Here is a 10894-nt window from a genome sequence, read left to right as displayed (position 1 = left end):
GGGCTGGCGGGTCTGGGCCTTGCCCCCTAGGCCAGGTGGAAAGGGCCTTGTGGGGAGCGGACTTCATGCCTCACAGCCGGGCGAAGGTTGTGGTTTAAGGTTTAAGGCCCACCCTATTCTTCCGACTGTAAATTGTTCTAACTTATTTCAAGGTTGTATCCTCGAACCGTGTGGTGAAGGAATGAAACTTAACAAAAAACAGCCCAAACCAATAGGGACTCAAGCATCTTGCTTTAATAATAACACTTCTTTTTTCCTTTTTTTGGCAATAAAACAAGTCTGTTTCTACAATACAAAACAAAAAGATTAAACAGTAGTACCCAGTTGCATCATAGGAGTGTAAAATAATCCCTGATAACGGAATCTTCCGGCACAATTACAGAAGCAAACATCACCTCAGAAGTCTCCCATTTGGGCACCTCAAGGGAGACGTGAAACAGCCTCGGAGGGGAGGGAGGGGGCTTCCGCAGCACCTCAGGCGGCTTTCTGGGAGCAAGTGTGAAGTGGGTGGGGGAGACGGGTAAGGGGCATTCAACTGCTGCAGCCTGGAGGCCCCAATTCACCCCAAACCGGCCTCTGGGTGAGGAGAATTCTGCCCCTCAGGCATTGGAATGCTCATAGAAGCTTCCAGAGACAGGAAGCAGCCTGCCCAACTGTTGGCCAAACAGCATTGCCGATCATTTTGTGCCTGACCCTATTTGATTTCCAAGGGTCAGTTCCTTATCCATATCATACCTATGGGACCGCCTCTCCCAGTATGCCCCACGGAGAGCCTCAAGGTCCATATATAGCAACACCCTAGAGGTCCCGGGCCCTAAGGAAGTTAGATTGGCTTCAACCAGAGCCAGGGCCTTTTCAACTCTGGCTCTGGTCTGGTGGAACGCTCTGCCTCATGAGACCAGGGCCCTGCGGGATCTGATTTCTTTCCGCAGGGCCTGTAAGTCAGAGTTGTTCCGCCTGGCCTTTGGCTTATAACCAGTTTGATTCCCTCCCCCTCGTTCTTTTTCCTTTCTCCTCCTGTGTAGAGGCTGCATCCTAATGTTTTAATGTTGTATTTTAATGTTGTATTTTAATCAACTTGTTTTTATTAATGGTTGTTAGCCGCCCTGAGCCCGGCCTTGCCTGGGGAGGGCGGGGTATAAATAAATTTATTATTATTATTATTATTATTATTATTATTATTATTATTATTATTATTCCGGGGATGGTGGACCCATAGCCCCCCAGGCGTTGCAGGGTTATCAATTTCCCATTCAAGAAAGGCACCCTCTAGGCAGGACAGCAGTCAGAGAGGAGCAAGGCTGGCGAGGGCAACTTCTCGAGATGTCAGTGATGTGAAGCTGTGGGTGCCAAAAGGCAGGCACCAGTGAGGGAAAGGGGGCCTCTCGGGCGAGTGGAAAATATGGGGCTGGAGAAAAGGGATGAAGTCCTTGCAGCCAGATACAGACTGGAAGACAGGAAGCCGCCCTATGGCGGAGCCAAGCCATTGACCATGTAGTCCTCTTTCCTCTCTTACCTGGAGATGCTGAGGATTGAACTGCAGAACATGCCACTGAAAGGCAGTCCTCCCCTTAAAAATAAGATTTCAGTCCAATTGCTTCTGAATAAAAGGCTGATATAAGCAGGGAGATCAGAAGCGGCTTTACACCAAACCAGACATTTGGTTTACCTAGCTCTGTATTGTCTACACTGACTGGCAGTTGCTCTCCAGGATTCCAGATTGTGTTCTCTCCTATGTCTACCTGGAGATGCCAGGGATTGAAAGCTCAGTCTTCCCCCATGTAGACACAGGCCTTTCCCATCTGAAGGAGGAGCCCTGCAAAGTCCCCTGTCAGGTCTCAGTCCATTCTTGCCAAACTTTGTATTTGCCAAATAAAAAAATACAGAGGCCAAAACAGTTACAGAAGTGGGAATATTTCTTTGGCACTGATGCAAATATGTTTCAAAAACATAGAAGGCATCTCACTGGCAAATAGTGAAATACCAGTGGGCAAATCTGAGGCCAAATGCACACTGCACATTTAAAGCACTCTTTATAATCCACCCCCCCATCCTGGGAACTCTGTTGAGAGTGCTGAGAGTACTACAGTTCCCAGAATTCCCTGGGAAGAGGGACTGATTTAAAACTACTCTGGGAATGGTAGCTCTGTGAGTGGGAGAGAGGTCTCATAACAACACCCTCGACAAACTACAGCTCCCAGGATTCTTTGGGGGAAGCCATGGTTGTTGAATGTGTTTCAAGAGTGCTTTAAATGTATAGTGCAAATATGGCCCGAGTGTAAGAAATATGGCAAATGAGTCGAAGGAAGTGTGGCCAATGGAGGGCTGAGATTTCCCAGCAAGCAGTGCTATGTTGCAGAGTGGGCATCCACCAGACGGCTATAGAAGCAAACTGGGAGGACTGAGCAGACATCCAGCAATAGGGACAAAGAAGGCAAGACATCCCTTTTTTAAAATTAAGGCATCAGGGCTCCCCCCCCCCCCCCCCGCCGTGTGCCTCAGGATGTTTGCTCACTATTTCAAAATAATGCTTCTGTGGGGCCAGCTCTCTGGCTGCCCCCCTTATTCTGCACATATATCATAAGACAAAAAAACCAAAAACTTAAGAGGAGGCCAACATCAGGACAAAGCCCTAAAAACTAACCAAAGCCAACAGCCACTGAAAAACTGGCCATCAAGAGGCAAGTGTTTTCCCAGAATGCACTGCCCACTCAGGGCTTTTCCACAGAGCCACCGTTGCTGCTCATGTTGGTGCTGTGATAAGCCCCCATTTTAAAGACAAGGAGCCTGAGGTCAAGTCAGGAAGGCCTCTTTTGTGCCAAGCTATGCGGCAAGAGTCTCGCTATGGATCGTTATTCAAAGCAAGAAGCAGCTTTGGAGGCAGCGCAGGATCTGAACAGCTTCCGAGGTCATAGGTGACCAGGCACGGTGGCAGGGAGCCAAGAGAGTCCACCTTGGCACGTGAGGCAAATGTGAAGTGCTGTGTGTGTGTGTGTGTGTGTGTGTGTGTTTAAGCACGTGTCTGTTCCTTTATTTGAGGTGGAAGCAGTGAAAAAGCAAGAAGCGACCACATCGTGATGCAAGGCACTTGCAGGTAAAAAGAACGAAAGCACAAAAGATGTCCGAGGAGAAGGGCCAGACAGCCGTGCAGGGATGGTGCCATTTCTTCTTCAGGCAAACATGGTTAGTTGTATCCACTGCAGTGCAGGAGAGAGAGATAAAAAGGGGGATAGAGGAGAAATTCAGTTCAGGTCACCGTCAAAAGCAAATCTACCTAATTCACGCTTTCTGAAACAACGCATAAACTGAAACATAGACCCATCCTTCAAAATCTGCACTTCTCCAAATTTTGCAATAATGCATACAAAAATGCATACGTAGGCTGCAATACAATGCACAATCACATTGGGGAACACTGCATGTAAGTAAATGTGTATATTAGGATAAATTATTGCAAAAATGCTGGTGGGTTTTCAGGAGGATTAAAAACATAGTAATTCAGAAACCCCCAATGTCATAATCGTTCCTTCCAAATTATAAAACATACCTCACAGTTTATCACAGATACATTCTTATTTGGACTTCCATCAGCACCTCTGATAATCCTCCGTCTTAATCACTTCTTATGCCTTTCTTAACTTAATATTGCCATTAAATCTTTTAACATATCATCTCTCTTTTTCCATTTTTACAATATTTCTAATATTACTCCACACAGAACTTCTGACACTGGCAGTTTATTTTCAACGATCAGAGAGGCATTACCTTAACCAAGTCAAAGGTGACGATTCCATCCTTGTCTGAGTCCAGTGCTTGGAAAAACCCTGAAGAGAGAGATTGTGGGGTGAGTGGCAGAGTTGAGGGTGGGAATTAAATCAAGATATTTCACTACAGGACTTCTCTGGGTGGGAAACAAACCCAGATCAACCCTGTTGACTTCAGGGACAAGCTCTAAAGAACTGTGCCAGGAGGGTGGCATGCCCAAAGATGCACCAGGCTGCTGGCCTGCTTCCTCCTTACCCATTTCAAGCTGCTATGGACAGAATTTAAGAGCAGCATGGGGAACATATTGCAACACTGCATGGTAATTTAAAATGTTGCTGGTGGTTTGCAAAGCCATTAGGCACGCCTAAAGAAACCCTCTAGCCCTGGAGTAGAGCACTGGGGCATGCAAAGCCAACAGCTTTCTAAACTCCAAGGCCAACACTACTACTACTCCTTTGCCTCCTTTGACTTCTAAGAGAACCCCAAAGAGGGAAGAAGTGGTGCAGACAATACTGCCTCCACCAGTCCTCAATAGCTATGGGGTCCTGGGGGTTGGGCAAGGGGGCTTTGCCCATGCCCTCCATAGGCAGACTAAAACAACTTGGTCACACGTCGAAATATGAAACGGCCACCCTATGAAAAGGGCACTCACGGAACATGGTTTCAAGTCGCACTAAGCAGCAGACAAAATTGTCAAAGTCGATGGCCAGATCAGGTTCAGCGTAGCGGGTGATGATCAGCTCATACAGTTTCTTGTTCAGCTTGAAGCCTGGGCGAGAGAAAGAAAGAGCAAATACATTTCATTCAGAAGCTGGGTGGCTTTCTTAAAAACCCAACAGAGTCTCCCACTTTTGAGGTAAGCCAAGGGACTGTGAGCAATTCAGACAGCTGTGTGCTTTGAAATCCAGCAGTTTAGATTAGACCTTAGTGGGGAACCTGTGGTCCTCCAGACTTTGCAGGATTCCAACTCCCATCACCACTAAACTATGGCCATACTAGTTGGGGCTGATGGGAGCTGAGAGTTGAAGACCATCTGGAGGGCATCCAATTTCCCAGTCCTGAGACACTTGTAATACAAAACTTATATGGCAGCTGTATCTCTACTATTCCACTTGACTGGGTGCTGAGCAGGAAAGACAAGAGTCTCACAGGACCTGAACTGCCCATTTGTCTACATCATTCACGCACAGCTTCCAGTTACAATTAATGAGGAAAGGGCAAAGGAACTGGATATGTTAAAGAAGACAAGAAGGGTCCTGTTAGATCAGGCCAAAGGCTCATCTTACTCCAACATCCTGTTCCCACAGTGGCCAACCACCCAGGATCCCCAGCTGTTAGCTGGGCTTCTTGATTCTGATTTTCTTGATTCTGATTGATGACTTGGTTTTAATTCCACCTTGAGGACTAGTTCAGTTGAGAGGCTGCCTAGAAAACTGAATGCAATTAAAAAGGGGCAGATCACCTGCAGCCTCCAGAGCCATCCGCATCTCGTAGGCACTCATGCTCCCCGACTTGTCCAAATCGAACTTCCTAAAGACTGCCTTAAAAGATAACAAAGAGAAAAGGAGATAAGATGCCCCCCCCAAAAGGTGTCAACAGTGAACCCAGCGGCTGAGCCCCAAGAACCTAAGGTGTCCAGAGGAAAAAATAAATTATGAGTTCCAAGGCTCCAGTAGGAACCCATCAATTCATAGTCACTAGAGGGAGATCCAGAAAGGATCACTAAACAGCAAACTCTCCAGACTTAAGTCCCATCTAGAGGGAAGAGATTTCAGAACCAGATTCAAAATTCCTTAACATGCTCAAATTACGATACTGGACATCAACATTCACATTTCAGAATCAAATGGATGTCAAATTACAAAGTTTGATTGTTTGGGCTCTCTTTTTCAGCCCACTCCATAGATATGTTCCAATTTTTTTTGAATCAAGGCAGTTCCTGTGCAAAATTTACTAGATACTGATGCATGTCAAGCTATTAGATACATATCTGCAAAATATTGTTTGCATATCAGAAAACTATTAAGCAGAATTCCCCAGCTTTTCCCTGCAAATAACAAAAGTACAGTGGTGCCCCGCAAGACGAATGCCTCGCAAGACGGAAAACCCGCTAGACGAAAGGGTTTTCCGTTTTGGAGGCGCTTCGCAAAACGAATTTCCCTATGGGCTTGCTTCGCAAGACGAAAATGTCTTGCGAGTTCCTGCGGGGTTTTTTCCCCTTTCCCCCCCCCCCTTTTCCTAAGCCCTAAGCCGCTTATCAGCTGATCCGCTGATAAGCCGCTTAACAGCTGATCGCTAAAAGCTGCTAAACCGCTAATAGCGCTAATTCGCTAAGCTGTCAATGGGCTTGCTTCGCAAGACGAAAAAACCGCTATACGAAGAGCCTCACGGAACGGATTAATTTCGTCTTGCGAGGCACCACTGTGATTATAATTCCATTTAGCTATCCTGGTTTGCGGGGGGTGGGGAATCATGCAACCAAGAGAATATTTGTGAAATATTTGGACTGGAGAGTTTTGTGCACCAAACCATGGGGAATCTGTGGACCTTTAGCTGTTGTTGGACTATAGCTCCCATCATTCCTGACCACTGTCTATGCAGTGTGAGACTGATGGGAGCTGGACTCCACGATATCTGGGCAGAGGTCCCCACCACTTACCCACCCCACTGTAGTCACATTTGTGTGGGGGTTTTTTTTTTACCCATAAATGGCTTTGATGACGCTGTGAGCTTACCAAATAGCTCCTGATTTTGGTCCAAAGGATGTTGAACTCTACCAATCCAAGTTTCCCATTTCCATCTCTCTGATCAAGGAAGCGGACGTTAAGGAGACACTGCTGTCAAAATGCCACCGTCGCCTCCTTCCACCATCACCTCCCCTTCCCCACCAATACCATACTCCCAAAAAATTAGTTTGTTGAATGCTTGCAGGCATATAGCTTAGGCAGAGGTAAAACTACGTCCAGCCTTCACATAGTGTTCATTCTGATTCGTTTGGGGGAAGGTTATAAGACAATCAACATGTTTCCTGATTCACTTGCGAGGCACCGTGTCTGTCTTCCCACAAGTCGTTCATTCATGCCAGTGCTCCAGTGGCTGCCAATACACTACTGGGCCACATTCAAGGTTTTTGCATTAATTTACAAGGCCCTGAGTAACTTGGGTCCAGGATAGTTTAAGGGTTTCCTGACCTGTTACATCCTTGTCTGATCACTGAGATCTTTGGGGGAGTCTCTGCTGCTGGTCCCCCACCCGAGGGCTCAGATGCATGGCTCACAACTGTTAGAAGCCATGCATGGAGTGTTGTGGGTTCAAGCCTGCATAAGTCCTTCCTGATTGAGATTAGATGGGCCCCCTCTTTGCTGAATTTCCAGTGCATGACAAAAACTTATCGCAGTAGGCATTTTAAGGCAGCGTTTGGTTTTATGGTGAATTTTTATCACTTTATTCTCTGTTAGGTTCATTTTTACGTGCACCACTTAGAAACACTAATGATTAGGTGCCCACTTGACCTCTTCGATTGATGGAATTGCAACTTTTGCAGGTGCCCCATAATACCCACTCTGCATCTGGAAGAACTCAATCATTTAGTGTGGCAGTACTGACACTTTGGAACTCCCTGCCAATTGATAACAGGCAGGTCCCCTCACTGTGCCTTGAACAGACATTTGTATTTAGACAAGCCTCACCATATGTTTAGAAAGTTTGTGTGTTTTTAATTTGTTTTAGTCTATTTTATTGTGGTTTTAATTTTCTGTTTGTTTTAAATTATGGTTGTACCTTTTGTTAGTGATAATTTTATTGTTTTATCAATTTTGTAAATGGCTTTGAAGTTGTTTTTCTACAAACAAGCTGTATATTAATTTTGTGTAATAAGTAATATATAAACATCTTTAAATAATTTTAAAAGTCTGTTTCGTTTTGGTTTTTTAAAAGTGGATTTATTGCACTAGGGCAAAAGAGAATTATAATCTACTTTAATTACGGTAAGTGCAAACCTAAATTTATGGCACGTGCTCCTCTCCTGCAAAATACTGAGAACCTGGAGCTGCTTTAAAATACACAGACCCCGAAACCAAAAAGGAAGGATACATCCATGAGGTTCACCATACTCCGACAGGACTCCAAACTGAACCCTTTCGTCCGAAGGTCTTTATCTGCAGTGAAAAGCAAAGAAAGGACAATTAGAGCTTTTCCTTTTACACCCCATGAATGCACGCAGCAAAAAGATGACAGAAATCGTTCAAAGGGACACTCAACAGTAGCACAAGGAAGCCACAAACCCTGGAACTATATGACAGGTTTGTTACAAGTCCAAGTGCAGGAAGATGGTGGGTTGCTGGTGTCCGAACATTTTAAATGGTGAAATCTTTTGTTGCCAAAGGGCCCTAGCAACACAAAGCTTCGCCAAATTAGTTTTATTCTCTGTTGCATACAACACTCAGCATTTGTTGTATGCACATGCTCACATTCCCTGACTTTCTGCACGACAAATGTTTTGCTATTTTAATTTCTTTTTTTAAAAAAAAGAAGATGAGGGAATGAGTTACACTCAGTGCTTACGTTTCCCTATGATTCTGTTGAGGATAGTCTGCAGTTCACGAACACTGATTTCCATATCCTGCAAGGAAGGGCGGAAAAGAGGAGGAAAAAAAGATTCAATGTTATTTTAAGCCCATCTCTGAGCCACTCTTAAAAGAGGTGATTCTTGGAGAGGCCTGAAGTCAAGCCCTTTGCTCAGAACCTGCTCAGAACTGGAACCTGTTTCCCCATCACAGCTCCAGGCACCTTTGCATATGCAAACTAAGCACTCTGCTGCTCAGCTAGGACAAAGGTGGGGAACTTAATGTTCCTTAACTCCCCCTCCACCTACCACTGGCCAATTTTGACAGGTGGGTGAGGTGAGACAAAGCACCAGCTGATCAGCAGGGCCTGCCAATCCTCCATTTGGCAAGAAGCCACCTTTCACCTGCTCCACACCTGCACAGCTTGGTCAAAATAGTAAGGAAACACTTTACCAGGCTGGAGAACTGCACTGCAAAATTCTGAGAAGGGCTGATTTCAAAGGCTGAATTTCGGTCCACGTATTGTTTTGGATGGTGCATGTTGGGAACGTTCCCCTTTAAATGGAGAATGGATCTAATTTAACACCCCTCCCCCCCCCCCCCGCATTTGACACACTTACCGCCCCTGCCAGCTGCCTAAAGAGTTGCTTGAAGCTATCATCAATCTCGCTTTCTGAAAGCACTTTCTGGGGAATGGAGAGACAGTGGAACGGTCAGACAGGCAGGTCAGGGTTAGAAAGTCTAAATATGCAAAGTTCTTTGGGATCGGAAGCATGGAAAAGTGACAGGCTTCTCTTTTATTTTTTAAAAAAAGACCACTCACAAAAAGCTTCACTGTCACTTCAAGAATTATCCTGGCTACCCCTCTGAAATCTGTAGCTGAAGGCCATATGTGAGAGTCCATTCTAAGGGCTGCATCCATTGGCCAGTATCTGTGGGGAGATTTCCACCACCACCTCGTAAAAAATGGAAAACTGCTGGACAAATTACTGTGCCCCAGCACTAGCTGAGAACATAAGATGAGCCTTGCTGGCTCTGGCCAAAAGGGGACAATCTGGTCCAGCATCCACTTCTCACAGCGGCCAAACAGATGTCCATGGGAAGCTCTGAGTGCAACCACAACTCTCCCCACTCGTGACTTCCACCAATGAGTGCATACTGAATTCAGAGAGAAAGATGTGCCAATGACAGAAGAGGGGATTCTACTTGAATGTAAAAAAAACTGGTGGCAGTCGTTACATAACTCCTTTCCACCAATGGTTCCCCAACTTTTTCTTTTCTCCAAGGACTGCTTGAAAATTGCTGAGGATCTCGGAGGACCTTTTAGCTATTTTTCTACCTCTTGGAGCAATGGTGCTAGGTGCAGCATGGTTTTTAACTGAATTTTTGCAGACATGCTGCGGATCACTTGAATGAAGGTGATAGACCGTCAGAGGTCCAAAGACCAGCTTGGGAAGTCCTGCTCTGGAATAAAAGCAGGAATTTCCTCTAAGTCGCCCTTTGAAAGGGGTCCGTATTTGTCACTGGAGGATTCCTACCTCATCTGGGAGGTTTGCCTGGATTTCATCGTCCATTTCCCTGCAGAAAGGCAATAAAAATAAAAATGAGAACTCAGGGGAAACATAAAGAAGCTCAAGGCAATTATCCAGACACTAGTAAACACAGCAGAACAAGCATTATGAGACCGGGGTGGTGAGAAGCACTCTGAAGTCAAGTGAGAGGCAGGGGAGAGTTAAAAGTCAAGGGTTTACATCTTGTTTTGTTTCCAAAGTCTGGCTCATGTGTTGCGACAGCAGCAGAATTCCAACGAAACTGGAAGCTGCCAATGTTAACTTATTTGCCCATAATACGATACGATACGATACGATACGATACGATACGATACGATACGATACGATACAATATCTTTATTGACATTGTCCCTTGCGGAACAATGAAATTGAAAAACTACATAAAACTACATAAAAACTACATAAAACTACATAAAACTACATAAAACATTCAAAAACTCCTACAAAACTCTAAAACCCCATTTTAAAATACACTATACTACAGAGACCCCTTATGCTGCGTTTAGAACCAGAATTGCATTAGCATAGAAACTGTTTTTCAGGCGGCGAGTCCTGGCCTTTATAACCCTATACCTTCTTCCAGAAGGCAGAAGCTGAAAGAGATCATTTCCGGGGTGCGTACTATCATGTGCTATCTCTGCTGCTTTCTTATGGCACCTGGCAGCATAGATGGAAATCAACCCAGTGAAAACGACTGGTGTTTGCTGCTGCTGTTGCTTTCAGTCTGCAAATGATAACGAACTAATGTTCCCCACCGCAAACCACCACCATTTGCACTGTGATTTCTTTGCACTGAAAGGAATGGGATGGAACAAAGTAATGACAACGCAAGTTATGTAAGCTACATAATCTCGCCACAATGGACAGCAAAGAATGACGATGTCATAATTTTTGGCACAAGATGAACTGCTGCAGAACACCAATATCGCCGCGTGTGTCAAACACAGGGCGGAATGGAAAGCAATGCATTTTACATCCCTACCTCTGACTCGG

At 45.2% G+C, this 10894-nt stretch overlaps 1 protein-coding gene across 2 annotated transcripts in view; it reads right to left on the bottom strand.

The window, feature by feature from the left end:
• Nucleotides 1-212: 212 nt before the first annotated feature.
• The window catches only part of CAPN1 (calpain 1), a 44552-nt gene continuing 33870 nt past the window's right edge, over nt 213-10894 (bottom strand). For both annotated transcript variants that reach the window (XM_079957544.1, XM_079957545.1), the window contains exons 14-22: nt 9869-9908; nt 8951-9016; nt 8329-8386; nt 7858-7922; nt 6501-6569; nt 5228-5306; nt 4418-4534; nt 3766-3824; nt 213-3197 (exon numbers count right to left, since the gene is read on the bottom strand). In XM_079957544.1, the coding sequence (XP_079813670.1) occupies nt 3171-3197; nt 3766-3824; nt 4418-4534; nt 5228-5306; nt 6501-6569; nt 7858-7922; nt 8329-8386; nt 8951-9016; nt 9869-9908 (580 nt within the window). In that variant the 3' untranslated portion in view covers nt 213-3170. The remainder of the gene's footprint in view (nt 3198-3765; nt 3825-4417; nt 4535-5227; nt 5307-6500; nt 6570-7857; nt 7923-8328; nt 8387-8950; nt 9017-9868; nt 9909-10894) is intronic.

Source organism: Podarcis cretensis (genome assembly GCF_951804945.1).
Source record: "Podarcis cretensis genome assembly, chromosome: 16".
NCBI lineage: Eukaryota > Metazoa > Chordata > Lepidosauria > Squamata > Lacertidae > Podarcis > Podarcis cretensis.
Note: the sequence above shows the minus strand (reverse complement) of the source record. Positions and strands in the feature narration are given on the sequence as shown.